The sequence below is a fragment of the Mastigoproctus giganteus genome, chromosome 8 (assembly GCF_048544385.1).
Source record: "Mastigoproctus giganteus isolate SK-2022 chromosome 8, ASM4854438v1, whole genome shotgun sequence".
NCBI classification, from domain to species: Eukaryota; Metazoa; Arthropoda; class Arachnida; order Uropygi; family Thelyphonidae; genus Mastigoproctus; species Mastigoproctus giganteus.
This window is the reverse complement of record NC_143582.1, coordinates 4,371,850-4,398,467: the sequence shown is the minus strand read 5'-3', so window position 1 is coordinate 4,398,467 and position 26,618 is coordinate 4,371,850. Positions and strand designations below refer to the sequence as shown.

General features: G+C 37.1%; 1 protein-coding gene across 1 annotated transcript; it reads right to left on the bottom strand.

Moving 5' to 3' along the window:
* Window positions 1–3,894: 3,894 nt before the first annotated feature.
* On the bottom strand, window positions 3,895–25,109 carry LOC150081211 (popeye domain-containing protein 3-like). The gene is made up of 8 exons (XM_090379389.1): window positions 24,971–25,109; window positions 19,851–20,180; window positions 15,945–16,126; window positions 12,188–12,318; window positions 9,457–9,565; window positions 9,097–9,249; window positions 8,362–8,581; window positions 3,895–4,528 (listed from the first exon to the last, which is right to left on the bottom strand). The coding sequence occupies exons 1-8, from the start codon at window positions 24,984–24,986 to the stop codon at window positions 4,440–4,442; spliced, it is 1,230 nt and encodes a 409-aa protein (XP_090235515.1). The 5' UTR covers window positions 24,987–25,109; the 3' UTR covers window positions 3,895–4,439.
* Between the last annotated feature and the right edge of the window lie 1,509 nt (window positions 25,110–26,618).

Sequence of the window (26,618 nt, the reverse complement as noted above, 5' to 3'; positions counted from 1 at the left end):
GTCAGCATTGAGATCTCTCTTTTGTCCCACAATCATTCCTCGAATGTGGAATGATTGGGAGGGCAAGAAGCGCAGCTGCTATTTTCTTGACAATGGCCAACATGGTCCCCTTCTTTGGTGTCAGGAGTGTTCCATGACTCGCTCAACGGCGGTCGAGCACCTACCCACAGGTCACGTTGGTCAGCCACGTGTGGTCGTGTCCCTGGGGAGCGTGGTGTGTCTGCACCGTTTGTAACACAGCAACGTTGGCACAGAGACACAAGAAACTCTGTCTTGCATAAGCATGTCAAGCCCAAAATCTCAGTTTATTGCTGACAAAGCCCAAAATGCTCACTTTATTGCTGTAAAAGCCCAAAATTCTTAGTTTATTTCGGACTTTTACTGCTCTGATCGTTAAATCCTAGTATTTAACAGTTCTCTCCCCCTTGATGAAATGGTGCTGTAGTTCAAAATGTTGATGAAATGTTGCTGTAGTTCAAACAAGAAATAGCAGAATACAATTTTAAAGAAATACCCTTAAGAATTTATTGAACTGACTTTGAGATACATCGAAGATAGACAACAGTTCATAAATAAATTTGTACATAAATTACTACCGGGTTTAAAATATTGTGCAGTATAACATCTATAAATATTCCAACATGTTTATTGAGAATTGCATTGGGAGCAGGGGAGAAGCGTGTTTATGGGAAATATCGGATAGTTGGAATTACATGGATCCCCTCAAAATGGATTCGTGTCATTCTTACTGAACTAAAAATAGAAATATAATTTTTTATGTTAATTTACCAAAAATAATTGACGTTAAAAGGGTCAAAAGTATTTTGTTTTCACCGTTCTGGCCAGATGAATATAACCACATCCTTTAATGAGTTTAAAAATCTTCCATTTGCTTGTGTGTTTGTAGGAAGCGCGTGTTGGTCTTCATTCACTCGTTTGTATTATTCCTATTGCGTAAAAAATTATATTTTCATTCTTTCGATTGTTTTCTTTAGTTTATTTTCACTCTTGTTTAAATCTCTGTCAAATTCTTTTTATAATTTCTGTACTACGAGAAACAAGTTGTAATTGCTTTTAGATGTTATACCACAAGAAGCTGGAAGGAGACACCATGCGATTCACAGGAAACATTACATTTGAACGTAAGGGTATGCTGATAGTATAAATTCTCTCTCTCTCTCCTTTCTATTTTCAGTACATGAAAAATGAGATGTACAGCACAAATATTATATAATATTAATATTAATACATTGGAAAGGGAACCACAATTTTACATCTTCCTTGTTGGAATATAATCAAATTTCTTTTATTACACTTTATGAAAGGCATGAAACATTTTATGAAACGATATTTAGCTGATTATACCTGCTACATACACATCATTATATCTCTATATCTCTACATAACTGACATCTTACACCACCAAACAAAAACCACAGAGTCATCTTCGGGTAGAGTTCCATTGATTTTTAAATGCTGGATTCAGGTTAATATCACGCACTACAACAACACAGAAGTCGCTTCTGAATTAATCTGCTTTTTGCTAATCGAGAATTGGATCTCGATAACTTTGATCCAGTTCTATAGTTTCATATCTATATCCAAAAATAAATGCGGAAAATCTTCGTGCCGAAATTCGAAATGAAAATGGTGAAAAATTGAACTCACAACAGACGAGACTTCTGGGAGCGCTCATAAACCAGATTTGAACTGGTAATAAAAAGTTTGTGATCGATATAAGACTCTGCAGAAATACTACTTATACTTTAGAAAGGACTATTATTATTAAGAAAAATAATAATCGTCCAAAAGTGGACCGACCATTGAAACACGATCGAATTCCTTGGAAAGAAGACACTCATCAAACTCTACTATCGAACGTGGCGAAAAAACTATAATTTTTGAATTTTACTAAAGTCGCAACGTTGATCGAACTTGACAAATATGAAAATTTACAGGCATGCAACTATCTCTAATGTTAGAAAACGTACTGGCAAAGAGCCTACCTCCTTATCGGAAGTACCTATAATTTGCACGGTACCCGGCCAAGCATAATTGATCTATGCTTTTAGTGCGAGCTTTGCACAGTCCCCGGCCAAGCATCAAGTGTATGCATTTGTATATATATATATCTATAGGAATATATTTATATATCGAAAATATTTACATTCAGTTTTTCCATTTTACGCGGATTATGTATAAAAAATATTAGCACAATATGTCCAGCAGCTGAAAGGAAACCGGCAATTTCGGGTCTCAAAGCAGGAAAACAACAACTCGTGCATAATATTTGAATTGGTATTTTGAAGCTTTTTAACTACCAATAATCGCTTGGAAGGGTGCAAAGGGGCTGACAAGAGTGTGAACAGGTGGGTCCCTATCAACCATATTGAATCAATACATTGTGCAATTGTATACATTACCCACAAAGCTGAGGTATAAAGAATATGTATATTAATAATGAAAATACTTCACTCAATATTACCAAATCACATTGATTTAACTTTTTTTTTTTCTAATTGCGACACAAACAAAAGACAACACCTATAGCTTACATTTTATTAGAGTTAGGATATAGGATCTCGCTGCGAGAACATCCCTTTGCTCCAATTGCAACATATAAACGAACGAACGAACGAACAAATAGAATTTCCAGTATAAAAACACAATACCAGAAGTGCTTGTATCATATTTAGTAAAATATGGAAGCGTCTAAGTTGTCGACCTTGACTAGAAAGATTTCGTTCTTTCTGTTTACAGAAATGCTAAACGAACGAACTTTTAAACTTTAGAAACATGCAGATTATTCTCTGAATCCTTTTGTAGAAATCTATAATCACAACCTATAACCAGAATCGGTAAAAAATTATAATCAGAATCTTTAACCAGAATTAGTAAGAAAATTTATAATCAGAATTTATAACCAGAATCGATAAGAATTCTATAATCAGAATTTATAACCAGAATCGGCAAAAAATTATAATCAGAATCTTTAACCAGAATTAGTAAGAAAATTTATAATCAGAATTTATAACCAGAATCGATAAGAAATCTATAATTACAATCGGTATAATCAGAATTTATAACAAGAATTGGTATAATCAGAATTCATAACCAGAATCGATAAGAAATCTATAATGAGAATGTTTAACCAGAATCGGTATAATCAGAATGTATAACCAGAATCGATATGAAATCTATAATCAGAATCAGTAAGAAATCATAATCAGAATTGGCAAGAAATGCAACCAGGATATACATAACTAGAAATAAAAATAATCAGAATTGGCAGGAAATACAATCAGAATAAAAATAACCAAAAATAAAGACAAGGAGAATTGGCAAGAAATTATAAACATGATAGTAAGAAATTATAATCAGAATCGGTAAGAAAAATAATCATTATTTTAGATTATTCTGATTATTTCAGTTCTGATTATTTTAGACCTGATTATTTTAGAAATAAAGATAACGAGAATTGGTAAGAAATACAATCAAAATAAAAATAACCAGAATTGGCAAGATATTATAAACATAATAGTAAGAAATTATAATCAGAATCGATAAGAATTAAAAATATTTCTGATTAAAAAAAAAAAATCGATAAGAAATCATAATCAGAATTAGAAATATAATCAAGAAATACAACCAAAATAAAAAAAAAAACAGAATTGGCAAGATACTATAAACAGAATAGTATGAAATTATAATCAGAATCGATAAGAAATCTATAATCAGAATCGGTAATAAATCATAATCAGAATTGGCAAGAAATTATAATCAGAATAGTAAGAAATTATAATCATAATTGGTAAGAAGTCTATAAGCAGAATCGGTAAAACAACATATACTTAAGTAACTTAAATTTAAAACTCTTAAATTACCGGAAAGATACCAATCAAATCATAAGGGAAATTAACTTAATTGATAAATATTTAATATCGATTTTCTTTCGCATACTGAACATCGACACACCAGGACAACATTTGGTAATATTCACAGTCACGCACATACTTTCCAAGTTTAAATTCTCCAATATATTCTTAAAGAAGGGTAGCCATCTTGGGATACTTGGATCCTCTGTATTGATCCTTACCATAATTTTCGAGAGTTATTTTTCGGTATAAATATTCGTTTACCCTGCTTCGGGCGCTATCTTGGGAACATATAATTCCTTAAAGTTCACTTTCTTTGTCCTACACATAAAAGGCAGATTTGAAAATAAATCATTTCCGAAAGTGCTTTTTTTAGTGCAAATAGGGACAGTCCCAAATATTGGAATATTCCTACTCCACACTGAAATTATAAATCCGCGCTTCAAAAATAAACATCGAAGTTCCTCCTGGCAGCCTTGGCTCCAACGGACACGCAGAATACTGTTCCGGGGTTGCTTGGCAACCGTATCTATAATTTGGAGAGTAATGGCTTCATCGATGACGTCATTCGCATCGTCCTGCAGCCGGATAAGGTTTCATAGGAAGATTGTTGGACACTGGATATGACATCAGCCTCTCTTTGCTATCGAAATCTAAAAAAGAAAAACAAAAAGAGTTATTTGCGCAGATGCAGCAATGTTTCTTTTGTATTGAGTTCACGTCTTCAGCAAAAATACTCTTCGCGTGGGTTTGAGTAGTGGCTTTTAATATTAGCGCAGATTACTGGTGTCCTGACTTCCGGGTGCTCTTTGAAGGGAGAAGATGCCGCTGCTCAACGAAGTGTTTGTAATGTTTAGCCCAACTAGAGTGGTGACACGAGTGGAAAATCGCGCCGGACCTTAACTACAGCTTACACTCAACGCCCCAAGTGTCGTTTTTCTTCTCCTACAGTGCGCAAGGAGTTAACGTAATGGGTCATCGAAACCCCCCCCCCTCTATCCCCTTAAGCAGGAAGGCTGATATTGGAGCCAATTCTCCACTCTGGAGGGGTATCAATACTCCGATGCTGCTTGTGGTTTTGACGCTGCTCGTTGTAAAACACACTTCCTCCCCCTCCCATTCCACGAGGGGCTTTGTGCGCTATTGAGTGGCACGCGCGGTGACGCATGACACACTTCTTCCTTAGTGCCTGGCTAGCGACGTGACAAATGTCATTATAAGCCCGCCAGGGAACTCCGCTACGGCAACCGAGGCTCGTGGCGGGACATGGTTGGCTTGCTCCACTCTCTCGACTTTGTGACCTTTCCGTAATTACGTTTATCCAGGGGATAGGAGAAAGAACGTGTCGTCTCGAGCTCCACATAAACCTTGTAAGCGTGGGAACGTAGCATACTTGGACGGTTTTGCAGCGAGACTACGAGGATGGATGAGTTGAAAGGTTCATAAACACGGAGATGACGATCACCGCTGAGAAGCAGCTTGTGTATGAAGTGGCGCATAATGGGGGGGGTGCTGTGACGGCGTGGCAGGCGATAGAAAATGTACGCGTATTAGACAAAATGGATGTCTTTTGTTGTGGACTGTTACTTCATTAGGCTGGAACAATGAAGAAAAATCTGGCAGCGCGTTAAGGTGGTATGTGTGAAGATGAGTCTAGAAGACTTGATTTTCAAGAATATTGGCAGCTACTGCAAAAGGGAGGTGTGCAGAAAAAGAATTTTATCTTATATTAAACGGCCTTTCGTGTCAGTGTGAGTTAATAGGTTAAGTGGAAGCAGATGAGAGCGTTTATTTTTAATCTAATCATCTTCATAGAGATGGGCAAAAGATGGGTTTTCCAATAGATCGTTTCACTCTAGCATAAAACAAATTTATTTATAAAATTTAAGGTTTCACTCTCACAAAATGAGGACACCGGACAAAAAAATTAGTCACTCGTGGTATTTAGGTCATACAACAGATTGACCACGTGTATCTTCTACTCTTGTTTGCTTATAGTACTGAAAGTAGAGTATGAGGTTAATTAGTCTTCTCTATTTAGAGGTATAGCAGTTGTGATTGAAGAAGCAAGAGGTCTCGTCTCAATCACGAAAGACGGGTTGCAGAAAAGATGTTAGTGAGTGGGAAAAGGAGTGATAGCATTTGGCAGTTCTAAAGGACATCCTGTTAAAGAAATTGCTGGATTTGTTGGTGTTTCAGAAAGAGCAAGAACTTCTTCAGCCGATTCCTGAGAGAACACTGCGAAGAGAATTTCAAACGTGGATGTCTGGAGTAAGGTCTGGCAGAAAAAGACCAATGTTAAAAGCTATGCATAAAATAATCCCTGCCAAAGATTTAAAACTGGACTGCGGATGATCGAAAAGCTGTAGTAACAAAAATTCAAATTTTACCTATACTATAATTATTACAGGCACCGAGTCAATCAGACATGATCTCCTCTTAAGAAACCCCACACTGAACTCTCTTATAGTTCCATTCTTTTCCAAGTAATCCTCTTTCACTTCATAATCCTCTTTGGTACAGAAGTCAAACTTATAGGTCTGATTCAAGGTTTGTTTACGAACCTTTCAGTATAATTGAATTTATTTCATCAGCCACCGGTGCATTGTTCACCTTTAATTGTAATGATTTTGCTTGTCCTCTTTGAATCATCATAAAAATATTCAACGTCTAATACAGTTGGGGAAGGACGTTACCGGTGATTTTCCACAGAATTATACTTTTAGTAATAATCACTTACACTACTTGAATATCACGTGAGGAAGTTAACGTACTAAACAAAGGTTTAAATTGAAAACCACCCCTAGCAAATTTCCACACTCAACTTCCTTGTCCACTTCCACAGCAGTTTGAGGAACATTAAGGATGAGCGAGCCAGAGACTCCAAATCTCAAAGCTATACAGTGACTCCAAAACACAGACTACAAGATCAACAAGAAAGTCAACAATTTAACAACCATCGAAAGAAGACCATTATTAGACCTTAAGAAAGATAAAACCATTCACATATCGAAAGCAGATAAAGGAAACGCCACAGTCATTATGAACACGAAGGACTAGATCGATAAAGTTCAAGACCTACTGAAAGACACCAACACTCACAAAGGATCGAAAACACTGACCCCCACTAACCAGATAGAAAATAAAGTAAAGCAAAAACTAAAATCGGTGTTCGACCTTAATAGAAGATCTTCATAAAAAAACTGAATCCCAACAGCTCAGAAGCATCATACCTCTTTGCAAGCATACAAATCCACAAACCAGGTTTCCCAGCCAGGCCTATTATTAGCGGAAGCCTTCACCTCGGACAGAAGATTTCAAAATCACTAATACAACTCCTCTAACAAATCATACCAAAGAACCACTGATCCATAAAAAACAACCAGGACCTAATTACCAGATTGAAAGATGTGGAAATCAAAGAAGACATCTTGGTATCGTTTGAGGTAGACTCGATGTTCACAACGTCCAGTATGAAACTCCATATTAGCTAGAACACTGGTATCCTGAAGTTTATAAACTTATTTACATGTGAATGGGGGATCTTCTTCCGTAGCAGTAGAAATAAAGTGGGACATCGATTATCCGAAACTCCAGTTATCCGAATGAATCCAGAAATGGTAGTTATATCGAACCATATGCGCTGTGGATGCAAATATATCGTTTAAAAACAAAATAAAGGAAACTATAGGCAAGGAGAGAGTTCGAGTGGCTTAACATTGTCTCTTATTCCCCGTTTCCTCTGTCCATCAGGCCCCCCCTGCATATAGCAACTCAGTGAACGGAATTTCATGAAATTAGAGAAATAAAAATCCAGCATTTTTTATCATTAATAATTCTAGTTCGCTATACATACAAGTTCGTTATAAAAAAATACTTTTCCACATTTAAAAATTACTAAATCGAAAACTATAGGTCGAAATTTAGAAAAAAATAATTAAACAAAAAGTTCAAAATTTGACCACCAGAAAGGAATAACCCATTTCTTTACTCTGAAAGTATGGTGAGTGGTCCCATTTTATTTGAAAACATTAAACTCTTTGAAGTCTTGAAAAATACATTTTTCAGGACTTCAAAGAAGATCTTTTTGCAATGTATCCACTATTGGAAAAATAGCTGGAAAATAATATCATTTAAAAGAAAAAGAGATCCCAGGTAGTTCGGATACTCTTTGCCCCTCCGTGGTAGACTAACAATATGAAGGGGCAATGTGCAGATCACTGCATCGTAGATAAAATCCCCTTTTAAGCTAAAGTAACTTCGATATAATGTATTACTAGAAAAGTAGCACACGAATCGAAACACCCTCTCAGCGCAAAAACTTGATGAATATTCATAGCCATGGAACGCTTTAGGGTATCGTCAATGGCCCGATTGTCTTCGTCTAAATGCCTAGAGCAGCTAGCGATAACATCTTTTGTTTAATGCCCCGAGCTTTGTCTCTGATCGCATCCCCATATCTCCCCCCCAATAGAGAATGACTCACCAGAATCTCCTTCTTGGTCTCGATACATCCCATTTAGGGGGAAGTTCTGTATGTAGGCAAGGGGGTTGTGACTCATGCTGTTACTGTGAGGGCTTTTGCAGGGGATGCTTCGGAACGAGGATCGAGGATCTCCACCATCCTGAGTAGTCGGATGTGACGTCATAGATCCAGTGATACTGGGCAGTCGAATGTCTAGATGGGAACCTTTCTCCGTGACGATCTGTGGGGAGGAATTGAGGCACATGTAATCGATAGGTGTAACGAAAGGGATGCGACAGACAGTCATTAAAAATTTACATCAATAATAGAGAAATACAGAGCTTATAAGATTTCTCTGAAAATGTCTTTAAATGCGCATACTGGTTAAAAAGTCTCAACCTAATGTTTGGTCGATTTAGTGCGTTTAAACTCAATTGTTTTATTCTTTGGAGGAGAATTTAAAGTTCGTTTATAATTGGTGAGAGGCCTGGTAAGGATCAAATCTTTGTGAAGGGATGGAAGGTAGCTCTGAAAGGGTTTAAAACTAATTCTGATTTCAGGCAGTTTCTGTGAAAATGCAGTAGACATTTGAATATGAACTACACTTAGAATTTCTTGTTTTTTTAGTAAAGCTTTTTTATATATTAAACTATAAATGTTAAAAAAACCGTATACATGAATTTTCCTTCAATGTCCATACCATTTTCAAGAAAAAATTGTCAGAACCTTAAAAATATTAGTTAAATGAATAGATACCTTGTCGTTCATGGCGTAGAGCTTAGTGGTTATATCCCTAGCCAGCAGGAGGGAAAGGACATTCGCGAGGTAGGGTTCTTTGATCAGAAGATATTCTAGAGTTTGCCTTTGCCAAAAGATGTATCGACATGGAGTTGCTGCAATAATTGATACCTGCAGAGAAACACTGCACTTAAAATAACATCCTTTGCTTTTTAAATCATGCAAATAAGCGCAGCTAAAGTTATTTTTTAAATCTAGAATGAAGCTAACTTTATATGAGGTTTCCATTGCAATTGCATCTTAGTGGGCGGATTTTTTTATTGTCATTTTAAACGAAACCAAAGAGTCGCAGAGCTGTCAGAATAATTTCTTCCTTACCTTGAATTTCTCTTCTACCCCAGCTCTGCTGGATTCGAACTCAGGAGAATCTAAAAATTCTTTCGGGCTGATGTGATGCAGAAAATGATGGTCAGTGATGACGTTTATCCTGGTTGAAAAAGAAAAGATATCAATGAATAAAAGATTACCTTACTCATCGGACATATTTAACAATGACCAAATAATTTCCAGGAATTTTTTTCAACGCTTTGCGATCCCACTTACCGAACCTTAATCCTTGTGACTTCAGGTTATGAGGATAGCTAACGATAGAGTTTCCAAGTCGGTCTCTGGCTGTTAGAAGGAAAACATCAAAAGGCACGTTGCCAAAATTGCCCTTGAAATCCATTGGGCTACAGTTGATCATGTTGTACTATTATCGTATATTAATACCCTGTTAGACCTCATCTATATTAATCTAACTGAGTATTAATAACACCTTAAGTTTTGTTTTCCCATTAGCTATGTAAAGGTACCATCAATCCGCACCACTTCTTATAGACGTACCATATTCGTTATGTAGCCTCATGAGTATATGCTCAATGTTCCTACTCATCGAACTGTATGGGATGATGCTACCATAGTTGGTAAGAATAAAATAATATTTCACTCACTCATTCAATTTTATCTTCACGATCTGTCGCTTCCTCACACCGTACCATAAGATCAAATAAATTGTATCGGCCATGATACCTTTCAGAACATAACTTTCCGGGTATATGCCTCACAGCTTGAGGCTTAGAACCAAAGTAGCTGAGGAGTTAGTATATCTTTTCTATAAATTGCATATATTCAGTGGTCGATTTATCTGTTTTCTGGACGAAAATCACGTTTTTCTGGAAATCTAGACCAGTGTCATGCAACCTGTTTTCGCGGACTTCTAAATGAAGCCCTCTTGGAGCGTAATGATTGTAATAAGCGTCCTCCTTCTCCTCACGCCAGGTAGAAAAGGACTGAGTTCAAATTTTGTCAATGACGCAAGGAATTTTCATGGTCCTTTTTCATGGCGTGGTTAAGTTATTCGGTCTCAATTCAGGGTTGCATGGTTTCTCCTGGAAACTTTGATTTTTCTTCCAGCAAAAGCTACAACGTTCTATTATTCTTAATAATAAGCGTTGAGATCGACAGACAAAACTATTCCTAACCCACCTTCAAACTTTGCCGTTCCATGTTCCAAGTACGCAATTTAAAATAAAAAAAAATAAAAAAATCTGTTTCTTTAAGTACCATACATGATAATTTATTCTTAACAATTTACTTCTCAGAATTAGTGTGACGAATGAGTTTGTATTTTTCTTGATATGTAAATTATTCATGATGTACATACGCCGAGAGGGTACTTTTTTAGATACACCTTCAACCCTTAGAACAGATACCATTCAGGTACCTTTCTTAGGTACCCTTCAGCCCTCAGAACAGCCTGAATTCATAGAGGCATGGACACATTGAGGTATCGAAAGCGAGCCACAGATATATATTAGTTGATATTGACTCAATTGCTTCAAATCGTGTCAATCTCTAAACCTCGTTCCACAGGTGCTGAATCGGATTAAGATATAATTGCTGGGAAGAACACGGCAATAGGTAGCTGAATTTACTTTCATGTTCCTGAAACCAGTTGTTTACACTTTTGGTTGACATGATGCATATCTGTTTTGGTTGACATGATGCATATCTGTTTTGGTTGACATGATGCATATCTTGTTGGATAAACCAATTCGCAGAAGAATATCCTGGAAGACTTGCATCGAAACACCGACTTCCAGTGAATCTTATAGTGAATCTACCATCTACCAATCCATCACATGCCATTTACAGACGCATAAAATCAGGAACCTCTGTATTTCAAGATTTTGGCTGCCTTTTTAATAGATTGTAAACTTTTTTAATAGATTGTAAACTGAATCAATTCTCCTGCGTATACATAATCAAACCTAAGTTTACTGTCTCTGTTACTCAATACCCATATTATGCCAACTCCAGGCATGTGCATTGTCAGATCATCTATTGTCCTTATAATTCTATGTACACCCTTCTAGCCAACCAACTGTACTGGGGGTGAAATCAAGCTTAATAAACTAAATAATAATAATAATAATAATACACCGCAGCCATCAACAGCGTGATGCTATTAATGAAGGAACCCTCCATTTCGTGAAAAGGGTGGGTGTGACACAGCGCACTCTGTATTGATCTTCCAAATTATACAGGTGTTGTTCCTCAATTTTGGCTATCATGATTACGATCTCTGAATAGAAGAATATCGTCTTTCAACACTATATTTAAACTTATAATTGAAGATTATGGTAATACTTTACCAACAAACGTTTCACACAATTCCATCATGTTTTATAATTAAGAAGGAGTTGAGGAATACACCCAAATACACGTGGCAATGAAGAGAACCTTTAGAACATTTGGGAGGAGAACATCACTAAGCACTTAATTGTAGTAAGGGAAACATTGCTATTGATACATTAAAGATTATTGATACATATTGAAATATGGTGAACCAACGCTACGTTGGTTCACCATATTTTTGATCATCGCGTAAATTTTCTGTCAGCACATTTTCCATACTACAAAGTATCACCCAAGGCTGCAAATGGATGATATTTTCTAGTATGGCAACATCCAAGACTGCAACTTCATCATTTTGGCAGTAAAGCCATTCCATAAAATACCAGCAGAAATATAAACCATGGATAGAGGTTAAAAAATCGTTACTTACTTCCCCGATATCAGGAGTCCCAGTCTGTCCGTCCTTGTCAGGTTCTGCATGGCATAGGCTTCTCCTGCGTGGAGAGACATGATCTGCGCATACTCCAGGCTCACCAGCTTCTTGAACAGCAGTCGGGAAACCTGGCGGAACGTTTGTTATTAATGAAAAAGGTAGTGTAGGTCGACGACCCTTTCATGGTACTGCAGACAGGTGCGGTGGAGCAAGTCACGTCTGCGTACATGACACAGAGAAAAACTGAATCGTATTGAACGCCTCACTATGCGTGTCAATGTGGCATAGAAAAGGAACCGCGATGAGATATTTATGAGGCTTATCAGAGAATTAATAAGAGATGGTTAAGAGAGGTTATCGGGATGTTTCAAATTCTGTGGAATGTAGCGCAGAACCCTAAGGAAACTTTCTTTAAAATTTCTTTTTAACTCGTATGTGACATACATTGATAAGATCTTCGTCACACTAAGTCGATCAACCTTTATGTTTTCCCATGGAGCTCAGCGAAGGGCAGATTAAGGTCAGCCAGATCAAAGGCCAAGGTTATATAACGCGATGGAAGGTTCATAAAGATTATTTTAACAAATATCAGAGCAAATGTGATATTTATATCCATTACATCAAGATTATCTCAAAATGGGAACGATAAAGATTGAAATGTTGAAAAAGTGAAGTTATTAATGATCTGTGAAAGCTAAAAATCGTTCCATAATTTTTTCTAAATAAGAAAGAATTAATGTAATGCTAGTGATATTTATGTTTTATTTCATATTTTATACAAATAAAATATTTATATGAAGTATATACGTATAATCCATCCGACATATAACACCATGTAAAAGTTTTCAAAAAGATTCTGTTTATCTGAATTTCTTGGTGAAGTTTTGGAAACAGACTGTATACGTTTGCAGTCACCTTGAAAATCTAGAGCTTTAACAAATTGTTTGAGCAGGACTTCTAAATTAAGCCCTCCCAGGCATCACAATGTTATTAATAAGCGTCCTCCTCACACCGGGTAGAAAAGGCCTGAGTTCAAATTCTGTCAGTGACGCAGATACTTTTCACAACGTGGGTCTCAATTGAGGGTTGCATGGGTTCTCCTGGAAACTCTGATTTTTCGTCCAGCAAACAGGCAAAGCTACCACGGTTCTATTGTTCTTAATAATAAACATTGTGATCGACAGACAAAAATATTCCTAACCCACCTTCAAACTTTGCCCTTCCATGTTCTAAGTACCTTGATATGAAGTAATGGAAGCAAGACTTTGTTTCTTGCAACTAAGGGACTGTTTACTACATTGCGTGTGCCAAGCTGCAACTGAAATCTGGCAGACCATTCTCTTCTGTAGTGCTGATCTACTGTCCTGCTTTCCAAGGGGCAGAGAAAAGAAGGGGATTTGGCGAAACCGTCTTGCAAACTCAGTAGGAACTAAACATCTTTAAGTCCAACAGATATTTCATTTATTCTGGTCATACACGATCTTCTCTAACATATACTTCACATTTACGTAGAGTTCTTTAATATGAATAGAGCGAGCACCAGGAACAGGTGGGTTTCATTAGCAACATCATTTAGATGTAGCTAATAGTTGGTAAAGGTCCAATGTCGATGAACATTGGACCTTTATGGACTATTCTCGTAAAGACTCATCAAATCAAACCAACAGCACAGAGATTCTGTAACAACACATAAACGTACACGCACTCCAGCTTAAAAGCTTGAAGCCACCTTTAATGTTTCTTAATTTTCAAACTGTTTATTAAAATATTTTTTATTATATAAAAAATCAAAAATATTAATTTAAGATGTATTTAAGAAATTTCTAGACTATTGGACAATATTTCAGAAAGGTGAAGAAGACTTCTGAATGTGGTAGAACATTGTAGATTATTGGAAAATATTTTAGAATGTGGGAGTATTGTTTTAATATTATAGAAGATTGTAAATGATTCTAGAGGGTTTAAATAACAATATAAATTGAGGAGTAAGAGTTGTAACTGATAGAATTGGTGGAAGCTTTGCGTGTTTCGTGATAAACATGGCAAGAAATGAGGAACTCAGTTTGGAAAAAAAGTGCTATTACAACTCTGTATAAAGAAAGTTATTCCATGAGAAGTATTGGCTAAAAACTCCGTGTTTCCTTTAAAGATAGAATACAAACTACCATTCGATGATTCAAGGAGAGTGGCAGTTTAAAGGACAAACCACGATCATGGTGACAGCGCGGAACAACAGAAGCACAAGATAAGACCATAACAGTGATTTCTAAGCACAATGGACGACTTACTGCTCTGAGATCCGAGCAGTGTCCGATAGGAACACAGAAACTCGCCTGTCTACATTCACTGTAAAATTTCTTAAACAAGCAGGACTTCGTGGTCGGGTAGGGGTCCGAAAACCATTATTAAAACTGGAAAATCGAAAGAAACGGTTGGCTTATTCTAAGAGCCATCAACATTGGACAATTGAAGAGTGGATAAGCGTACTGTGGCCAGTTGAACACAAATTGGAAAGTTTTGGATCGAAGCGTGGAGTTTCTGTAAGACGATAAAAATGAACAAAAAATGAACAAAAAATGGTGCCACATTGTTTAGTGCCTACAATCAAGCACGGTGGTGGTTTCATCATGATCTGAAGATCAGAATTGAAATTCTTTCAATTCTGACATTGTCAGAATTGAAGGAATTTCAAGAAAAGAAGGCAATAAAAAAACATCCTTAAACATGATGCAATATCCTCTGGACTTCGACTCTGTGGAAGAAATTTAATATTACAAGAAAATGACCCGAAGAACAGATTTTCTAGACAGTAAACAACAAGATATTTGACATCATTGCGTGGACAACCTAATCGCCAATATAGCTTTTATGGGATCATTTAGACCATCAAGTCCGTGAAGTCTGCCCATCTTCACAAAATTTATGGGAGCCTTGCGGATCACTTGGAATAATGTCAGTCCAGACAAAATTAATTGCCAGAATGCCGCGTCTGTGTAAGGAAGTGATAAAATCTCATGGGGGATATTTTGATGAAAAATCAGTAGTTGTCAATATTAGTCAATTAAATATTTTTGCTGTAAATTTTTCGATGTCTAATAAAAAATCTTAAAATGGTTTGTACTGCGTTGTTTTTCTACATTGACTTCCCTCTTTTTCTGGAGCTCTGCATTGGATCTGGTTAGACTCAAGTCTGTTACAAATTCGCACAATTATTTCAGATTATGGAATGTGGCATTACACTTGTACAGGCTCCTGAGGTGTAATCTCACTTATCCTGTTAATCAGATGTTCCTCATCTAATTCTGAAGACTCTAATGTTGATCTGCATCTGCCACAGCAGAAATGAAAAACCACAACTTGTTTTGATCCCACATTAGGCACTCCAATATAGGCTTCATAAGCACTGCAAAATTTGATGCCACCAACGATGTTATCTTTTTCCTGCATCCAAAACACAGCAATGCTCTTCTTCCATCTTCATTCGGTAGCCATAGAAAATTACAGAACTAAATAATACTTTTAGGTTATAAATTTGAAATTTAGTTAAATCGAAATATGTGTATTACTTAAAAAATTCTAAATTATTGTGCCAATTGAATTCAACACATTATTGAGCAAACAAATGGCCTTGGGTATTCAAGACTTAAAATTTCTTAAAGTTTTGTCAAAATAGTACTTTCACTTCACTTAATAGTTGATAATTTTCTATAGTTGAATTACTAGTGTGGTTAGCTAAAGTTAGTTGATATCTTACCTGAAGGGGTTGAAACATAGTTTGATATATTTCTTCCAGTTCCGGGGGAAATTTCACTTGTCTCATGGTGTATAGGATGTACAAGGTCTGTCCCATGTTGAGTACCATGAAACAAAAATTCCAAGAAAAGACATCGGGTGCGCAAATGATATTCCAGGCCCAAGTGGAGAACAGCAGGAAACCTGGCAAAAGGATGAATTAAAAAGTCCATGGATGTAAAAGAGATTCTACTTCATTAATTTACGAGGATAAAGGATAAAAATTGGTTACGATAATTCAATAGGGTGCTTTGAAATTTGAATAGATCCTACAAATGAGACAAATTAACACATAGAGGCAGTTGAGCTGAAGGTTATTTGGGGTTTAATGCAGACTATTGCTTCGCAGATTCTACCTCGTGGCAATTTCCGGTTGCCACGGTAACGGTATTTCCTGGAGTGTCATTTTGTTATGGGTTTTCGATTATGTGTCAGATTACTGGTTTCCCTGAGAATCGTGTTGATGCACGCTACGATGTCAGGTGGTTAAGCATTAGATGGAATTATCATCAACAGTGGCCCGATGCACTCCACGAAATAGAGGCCGGAAGCCAGCATTAGAAATTCAGTTTGCGTCCTCAACCAACACCGCTTGCCATAAGGTTCTGGGATTTGTGTTCGATCGAAATGTCTGAACATTCAGCGAGGTGGGCGTGTCATTAAGTGTGCCTATGCGTCATGCTGTCTCTTGTGTCATTTACCGCTGAAACCCTGTCACCGTCAAAGGCGGTGGGATGGTGCATAAACAGATGTCGGCAGCATCTTTGTATACCTTCTCTTCAGATGCGTATCAGTGGCTGCTGCGAGATAAGCACGGCTCACTGACAGCGTCGAAAACACGGGGCGGACGATCGATAAGCGAATGGCTCGGAGGGAAAGCTATCTGAGTTCATTTTAAGGGACATATTTCAAGTCTACTGCACACGCACTTTGCACCTCTCCAGGAAACATCTTGGTAATTGGGCGGAATGTGCTTGTTATTTTGTTGTTAAGGGAACCCGCATCCATATCAATAAGAAAACATGTTTATTTCTGAGAAAGATTCTCCTTATCGAAGAAATATATTTCTCTAGAAACTCTCACCTTACTGTTGCTGTAGAAACCACTTTGTTTCCATTTTTCTTAGTAAGAGAATGACGCGTTGTTGTTATTTCTTTCTTTTGTGCGTATAGAAGCATTTCGGTCTTCCTTACTAAAGTTTTCCATAGATTAATAACACTAATCTGTGGAGAAGGCTTACTGAAGTAATTTTTTATATTGCAAGGAGTCAGTTTTTGTAAAACCCCACAAGACGCGTTGGATATAAGCTGAAGATTCAACATTCTGGAAAAGTGCTTGAAGATCAGCTTGCGTTTCTATCAGAAATTAGTTTTTCAGAAAGCCCGGTTATCTTTATATCTGCTGAAGAAAAAATAAAAAGATTGTTGAGCAATAGTATCTTGGGTGTGATGAAGGTTAAGAGACCACAAAAGAAATTTGTTGATATTACCATTGAATTTTCAGGAAATACACAGAGTATTGTTTCTTCATATGAAAAGTAGATGGAATGTCTTATCCATCCTAGAGTAGAGTTCCTCATCTGGATTTTCGGGACTACTGGGAGACAGCTGCAATTCTTAAAATTATATTTTCCTGCTTTGGTATTGTCAGAACCAGGAATATTGATATCGATTGAGTTGGATAAAAGAAACTTCATGTTTCAAAATTGTTTCTTTTTCTATTTTCCATTAAAAATGATTCCCAATAGAGATCGCTTTTTCTCCCTCTTTATGTTTATTCATTTTCTTCCTTTTCTTTGAAAAAAAAAAGCATGATATTAATACAATTTGGTGCACATTGTATTGAAAAGGTTGGAGACCTCTGGTCTAGAACAAGTGTTTGTGTTTCTCCAAAGTTTTCTATAGAATGTGTCGAAAGACAAGTGACATCAGCTTTGTTAGGAGAACTAATGGAACCTGATGAAATCCATACTGACGAATGAATTTCTCTATTAATTCGGAGAGGGTTGAAATACGACCAGTAATGCGATGAATATCCAGAGCGATGAAGGTTCTTTTAATTTATTTATTACGAAAAGCTAAAGCAGCTACTGAGATATGTGTGTTAGAGTAGAGATAATTATTAAGACTGTTATTTGCTGTCAATCGGAAATCATATATTGTATTTCATGTGTAGTCGTCTTAGCCTCTTCATCGGAAGAGAAATTTCCTTTGTATTGTGGTGGGTAGAGAAATGCGAGGTTAAATTGCCCTGTCCAAAATGTCACAGACATTCTCAGTGGGATTTACATCTGGGGAATGAGTTGGCCAGGATAGATGTTGGAAATTTTAGGATTGTTCCTTGAACCATTCAGATATAATTTTTGCTCGGTGGATGGTTGCGTTGTCGTCTTGAAAGAATCCAATGCAGTCCGGATAATAATGAAGCATTGCAGATGAAGTTATTCGTATACGACAGAAAAATATATTTATTGTAGTTAACGCCTTCTAAAGGTATGAGCGGATTCAGTCCCTGCTAGCAAGACATCTCTCATACTATGATGTTACTTCCAGCCGCATGAGTGGAGACAAATTGGATGCATGGTTTCATGGTTTACGCCACACTTTAAGTGTACCGTTGGTGCAAAAAAAATTGTATATCGAGACTGTCAGACCACATGATCCTTTTCCACTGTTCCACAGTCCAGTCTTGACGTTGGTGGGATCATTCCAGTCGAATCTATCGATATTTTACAGAAAGAAGTGGCTTTCATATAAGCACACGACTATTTAGATTCTTCAACTTCGCTGCATAGTTCGGTTGAAAATGGGGTTTTCTTGTCCTAAATTGAATATTTGAGTCATTTCCTGCACACTGGACGACTTTCTATTCTGCCACATTTCTTCTTTTTAGAGCTGCATTCTCATTTCGTTTTCCACTCATTGCGCTTGCTTTTGAGATAGTTGCTTTCGACAGTGATTTCGTTTGTGTTCTTAAACTTTTTCCTGTTTTATCCATGACTGGATCGATTAAGAAACCACAGGAAAGCGTATGCTATTGATTTTATAACAAGGAATATGTGATTACATTTGCATACCGTGCGTTTAGGCCAATTGCAAAATGTTTCTGATTTTCTGGTCAGTAAATCTATATAACTAAATCCAAATATTTAAATTCTGAAGGAGTCAACTAAAAATAAAAACACTGAAGATATCGCAGATCATGTGTTACGGATGAACACAAATGTATTCAAACAGTCCGTGGAATTCGGCATAGTTCAGGTGAGGAGTCACTGTCTGCGTAGCTCGAGCAAAAGCCCCCACCTGCTTACGAGAACAGGTTCAATCTAGAGAGGCAGCATCTCTACGTAAGGATTTGTGTTCGATCCTGGCTGGATGTGGAATTTTTCGAGCATATCAGAGGACTTTACTTGATTTCTTGGTCTCAATGAATGACAATGAGACCAAGAAACGACCGGGTAGGCATAAAATGTTGCATAAAGCACGCCTTGAGCTGGTTCAAGAAAACCTTGCTTCTCAACCATATCCTGGAGAAATTGAGCTTTCAACTAATAGTGGCCCTGGAACCTATAAGTGTTTCCCCGACACGTCGAGAACTGCGTTCCATGAATTTTCACAGAACAGCTGCAACTGCACAGGTTCATACCAAAAAATGTACATCTAACCGGGACTGTGGACCAAAGAATCTAGTTTTGATACTCGCATTTTATAACCATTTCTTATTCAGATACTCCTGTCTTATCATTCTTTACTTCGACTGAGTGCTTGAGAACTTTAGAAAGAATAATGTAGCGTGTTTAGAAAAGAGTAATATTTTCAGCAGAATTTATAAGAAAGTATATTCATTCGATTATAAAGGAGAAACTTACCCAAGATCAGAAGTCCATGCATAAAAAGAATGCCAAATCTGCTGTTGGGAGACAGATACGAGATACAGAAGCAGATATTAGCCAACTGGAAGAGGATATGCTGGGGCTGTTGCCAGGAAACACAGGGGATCCTGTCCAGATCATCGTAAGTGTCGTTACCGAGTAGAGTGGCTTCATGGAGGACACTGGAGTTGAAGATAGTTAGGAATGGTTGAGGGGAAACACCCGCCCAGTATGGCTGGTAATTGGAATTAGTTGGTTCAACCTCCTCCTTTGGTCTCCACGGAAAGGTGGTGTGTGATGGATACATGGCCACAGGGGTGTAGGGCACTGCGCCAGAAGTAAAAAAAAAGGAACGAAAAATTAGATGAACGCATAATGAAAGATGGAGTTTCTATTGCGTTAATTTAAGCCACTTTAAAGTGTCGCTAGCTCCATGACGACTTTGAATAACCCCTTCGTGGTATTTCGCGGTTCGTTGTTGTAAACATCTTTAACATTTTTGTGGCATACAGCAATGATTGTGAAAATGCGATAAATTGGTTTTCTAATGTTTTTTTTTAGGAACAGCAATTATCAACAAGGCCTGTTCACGTCAAATCTTGCAATTTACTTAACACTCCTTACGTAGTAGTGATACTCCTTCTTACTGAATGTTTATACTGCAAATACACCACCAACAACATCGATAATGCACCTGTTCTAAATGCATAACCATCCCAGCCACTGTGTGCCGTTTTTAATGAAATATGATTTCATTAAAATCATATTGAAATCATGATTTACGTATCAAAATTGATTGAACCACATATTCTACAGTATCGGTATTAGTATTAATACTGGCAATATTAATAATATTAATACTGCGAGGAAGAAATGATTATACAGCACAAGCAAAAAAAACCCCCTCGCTTGTCCATTCGTGCCAATAATTTGTCCAAACCTTCTGTAAATTTATTCCAACTACCCACTTCCACAACACCACGAAAATAAAAAAAAAAAATAACTGCTTGTTGCAAGTTTATTCAACCAATCAATTATTATTTGACTGAATGCAAAATAACACCCATCTACTCTGCAAATTCTGCAACCATCCTTTCTCAATTTAAAGCACATCAATTCAATCACCATGCAAAAGCTTATGTTAGAGTGATTATTACAGTGATTACAATTTACAGAACTACAGTTTGTTGGTAAAAATATCCTTTTGTGAGCCCGACTAATCTTGTTGATCTTCTCTGCTCACTTTCCAACAGATCTGAGTCCTTTCTAAAATAGGTTTCCGAATCTACATGCAGTGTTCCAGATGGAGCCTAACCATTGCCTTATAAAATGGATAATTATCTCTGTGTCCTTGCTGGCAAAGTTCATGTATATTATTGACAGAACTCCATGGGCTGTTTTAGCAGCCTGTTTGAACCTCAGAAAATTTCATATCGGACTGTAAAATTACTCTTAGGTCATCTTCCTTTTAACAACTACTGTCCAAATGGCATGTTATTATGCAATTATTCTAACTAAATGCAATACTTTTCATGAAGCAAAGAATTCTTTGCTACTTTCTTAGCCAAAGACCTGCCTTAGGCTGCCTTGAGTAATTTGATTGCATAATACCTTGTGATTACTGTAGGACTGAACTCTGAGTCTCCTGAAAATCTATAATTATTCCTTATTTATTTTCTTTTTTTTTGCCGCTAATATCGTTGGCTTTTCTAACATCCATTTTGATCTAACATTAAGCAATATCTCTTGGCTGATATAAAACGCTTAAGTTCTGCAATTACATCCTTGGACATTTCCCATTAGCATTTTTCTAGCAACATTAGTTGGTCCCAATGAATAAAAATTTACAAAATTTCTGAGCCTCATCTCTGAGAAAATAAAATTCCTTCCCTTTAAACTGGACAGCAATTATTTCTCTGAATAAATCTCGCATCAAGACATTATGGTCACAGCCAGCTAGTGGTTTCTTAACTTGAAGATTCTTAATATCATTGCTGTAACTACGAAGAGCACTGCTTTTTCTTGTTGCTCCTCTAAGATGTTGGTATAGAAAACAGCCACCCAGAAAATTCAGAAGTATTCTGCTACTGTACGAGTGGCCAACTGGATATTTGGAAAGGTAAACTTCAAATTTGCTGGCCTACTCTATTTGTCTGTATAGTTGTTCATCGTCACAGTCATTTGGCTTTTAACAAATTCATGTTTGTTTTTCCATTTTATGTTAAACTGGATTGCTCAACATTAAACTGGCTTGTTTCTACTGATTGTTTTGTATATATGGGTTTCTTAATCAAAAGAATAACCCCCCCATCATGTTTGACCTTTCTATACACATTATATCTCAATATTAAAATTCTGCATCCCCAATATCAGATACCATGGTCTGATTGTTCCTCTAATGTTGGCATTTTACTGCTTAGCCAGAAATTAACCACACCCGCCGTCCACGAATCTGGAAAAGCAAGACATTGTCTTAATTTTCTCAAACACCACTGAATATTTTAATATCCTCTAAATGATTCCAATAAACTAATCGATGACAAAGAATACAGGAAGCAAAGCCTGGAAGATGAGTATCGAAATATCGACCTGCAGTGAGTCTTAACTAACACCATCTAGTTGTTTAACATCAAATTCTTCAAATTTATTTACTGTGGTCCTATCTTTAGTGTACAAGCAAGTAAATATATGTCTGTCCGTCTACTCCCATGTGAATCCCACACAGGCTTTATAATGCCTTTCCACGGACTATTCATAATATCGCATGACTAATAGAAGCAACACGAAATAATCAATGCCACCTTTGTTTATAGTTGTCTTGAAACTATCAGTACCTGTATCTATCCTCCACAAACCAACGGTTTCCCAATCCACCTGACACTGCCTCGAGAACATCAGCAAATATCCTTGAAAAACTACCATTTAAGTGCATCCTGGTATCTATAAAATAGTCCCTTCTGTCTATGGTCATGCTGAGAAAAGTTCTACCCCATGAGCTTTGGACGGAATTTATTGGCAAGACTCTTTTCATGTCTGGGCAAAATTCCAGACACTTTCAAATTCATTCCTTAAAAGATGACAATTCTTCGTTATAACCAATTTTTCCCTTGGAAGACGTCCTTGTTCTTTAGGAACCAGGACTTGACGAGTCTCCTGATTTAACTCCTAGTGCAACGAACGTTTTCTTCGAGAAAAGTGTTGCTGTGTTGGAAGTAAAACAAATGCGCCTACTTGTTATCAAAAATTGGTTAGGAATTCGACGAGAATATACTCTAAAATTAAAACCAAAGTAGGGTCGAAAATTTACAGATGTTGTATCAATGAAAACTTCTTTGAAAAATGCAGGTTGCTAATTTGGCCACTGATTGCCTGGTCTCTAAAGTCGAGGTTCCAGTTTATTCTAAAGGTATTCAGTGAGATAAAGGCTGTGGTTCTGCGAAGACAAATAAAGATGTATTCTTACCTCTTCAAATCAATTTGCTATCAGGTTTAACTTTGATAGGTCAAGGTCAAGCAAGGCCACTAAGAATCTTTCCTTTTCTGTTAATCTAAGTATTCCAAAAATATTATTCTCAACGAATATTATTCACGGTTTATCACGGTATATCTGTATACTATAAATTTTAACATTAATATACAAGGGATTCCACAAGACTGGATCCATAGACAAAAATACATAATATTCTTACGATCAAACAAACAAATTTCTTAAAGAAATACAAAATTCTTTAACAAATTGCTTTATATTCGGGAAGTTACAGTGAGCGTCGAAGCCACTAAGGTCTTGAGGCATCATTATATCATAAGTGATTCTGTACTCCGTTTCCCAATCTGAGAGAGGAAAACCAGAATTTTGGGAAGCGAAAACAAATAGAGATTTGCCTCTTTGGATCAAGTACACAAGGTCAATACTTAAGCAAATATTGATCAGGTGGATTAGTTGGTGCAAAATGGGTTAATATTCATTTATAATGAAAAAAAAAAAAAGATGGGCCAACGTTTATTAGGAACAGGGAACCTTTGATGATCACAAGTCAATTGTCTTATCGAAGACAGCACAAGAACTATATGAGTTTCTCTATTCAGCCAACAGAACCTCAGATTAAAGTGCAGAGTCTGTGATGTGTAGAGCCTGTATAAATAAGATCAGCTGGTAAAAAAGGCATTGATCAGTTATTCTAGAATGATCACGCTCTTCTGTACAGAAGAAATTTGTTGTGGATATTTTTTTTAATTGGCATCTGTGTTTGTGGCATAACAGGCGAACTGATACACAATATTTGACAGATTCTGCTGGAATACCTCAGAGTCAGGAGTGAAACCTAAGAGACCTTCAGCTGGCTTTTATAATATCAGGAACAGAGATATTGATGATGCTTCTCAACCCACTGGTGATAATGAACCTTCTTATTGAGTTTAAAATATTTTCCACCAGGATCACATATGTTACGATCATACAAGAGTCAAAAAAGATATTTATCTTGATTTTGTTTTAAAATTGTGTAAATAATGGACATCTGGGTCTTCACAATAAATCGGTGGTGATATTAATCGCCAATTGGTATTCGATAAAAATCTAATTATGAACTCCCTATAATTTTAATTTTCTCTTAATGAAGAACTCTTAACTAAACTAAACGAAGAGTACATTATCTTATTCGCATGACTTAAACCTCAACCTGGAGTAGCTAAATGTAATCATATCTATATTGTACCTCAACGTACTTGTTCTTCGAGCTCTTTCAAGGTCGATTATTGTCATAAGAGGAGGTATCCCAGTTCTCTTGTCTAAAAGCAGCGCATTTTCTAAAGATCAGCAAATATCCATGACTTCACCAGCTGGACTGTTTCATAAATCTCGTTGTTATTCGAAATCATATCAGGGCGCACAAGCGTCGTTCCCCCAATGTGCAGCGCTCGCAGCTAATGGCATCCATGCCAGTTGGAATTGCACTACAGTTCTCCCTTTGGTTACTGCTAATATGGAGCTGGAGTGGGTGACATTGGCAGCATCAACATCCTCGATTGAACCCTTGGTAAACGCATCTATTTTAGCCGAAGCGCTCTTTCGCAGGTATTTTCAAAGAAATGCTCGTAAACAAAGTGTTCGTACTTACCATGGGTGAATATCATGGGCGGGTCAGCACTGTCTCTTTTGACGAGTGCGGCAGGAGCCAGTGCACCAACACACAGCGGAGAGCCATTGTTCTCAGTGGCCTTCTCTACTCCTCTACTTAACACTGCAGTCCACTGACTGAAAACGTATGACTCACGCTACACTCACGGGCGCGCGCACACAGGGAGGAGGCTATTTTTAGAGTGGACGGAGCTCGGAGAAAATTTAATTTGCCCTAAAGGTGGCAGCACCGGATAGCCCACAAAAGAGACGAGTCATTGCGTGGATATAACCATTTTAAGTTCACGATGTCCTGGAACGATGCTTTTTGGGCTCCGAGTTTCTTTTCGAAGTGAAATTACTAATCAGATTCACTGCACTCCAGCCTTGTATTGCAGAGAAAACACAATTAAAGGGGCAAACCATCGGCCAAAAATAAATACTTCCTTGGGATTCAAACAAAAAGAATGTAATCTGCTAGCTGATGGTACAACATTTCCTATATTTAAAAAAAGAAATAAAGATACAGAAGAATTAGGGTTTCATGGTAACGCAGAACAATTACAGCTATTGGTTGAATCCGAAGTAAGAAGGTTTTATAACTACAGCAACCTTCAGCATCTATTGCCCATTCTTTTTGAAGTCTGTTCCGCTTATAAGGTCAGTGAACTTTTAATTGGATTGCAGGGTGGAGTTTTGAAGAATTGCTGTTTCTTCTGCTTGTATCATCGAGCAACACATCTGCACTACTGTACACGATCAAAATTTGACCAGCATGAGAAGAGTTGATCCTTGGGAAAATTTAAATCCTTATTTCACAATTTTTTAGATAAAAAAGAAGAGATATCTTTTCTTCATTCACCATTTTTAATTTGCTAGATGACTCTTAAAATCAGCGTGTTACATTTGCGTTTGAAAAACATTTCCCAGATAACTTCATTACTCTTAGAAGAACAAGATGAAATGTTCCAACAGAATATAAGTATAACAGAACAGAAAAGCTATTAAGGAAGATAGGAACATAAGGAAGATACGGCCACAGATGAAAACATTTCCAAACGGACTGTGTTATGAAGCTCAATTCAAGTGGACTCTACGCAAAGAAACAAGTGGTTTGTATCCCATTGACTCCAAACCTCGCAGAGCACATCGAAACGGGTACCATTAACGTGCGGCTTGGAGCCCTGATAAATGGGGTACATTTCTGTTCTCTGATGAGTCCCGTTTTAGCGTACAAGCGAATTCTAGACGTTATTTCATCTAGAGACAACGAGGAATGCGGTACCATCCCTCCAATCAGAGAAAGGGACAATTACGGTGGAGGTGGTGTTCTCGTGTGGAACGAGAATCTTGCAGTGTCATTAGTTTTTCTCCAGTGACAATATTTTGGGGAAACTGAAGACTTTATACTGTGATGTAGACTGTCCAGTTAAAACATTATCATCATCCAAGTATTTTATCAATCTGATCTGCCGCTTATCCCCTTCCTGGCGGCACAATTTCTGGCATAACATATACTACCACAAGTTGTCATTCCGGGCTCATGGAGACGGCCAGAAATCGTCTGTCAACGTATTATCCGTATAATATCATTATCCGTATTATACAGCACACAGCATTAATCGTCTGCCAGCGTACTGATAACATAA

Bases quoted from the DNA above. Each gene is read 5' to 3' on its own strand.
- LOC150081211 (XM_090379389.1), bottom strand. The intron at 12,319-15,944 runs GTAAGATATCAA...ACGTTCCGCCAG, and splicing joins CTATGTTTCAACCCCTTCAG to GTTTCCCGACTGCTGTTCAA. The intron at 9,566-12,187 runs GTAAGTAACGAT...TTTTTCAACCAG, and splicing joins GGACTCCTGATATCGGGGAA to GATAAACGTCATCACTGACC.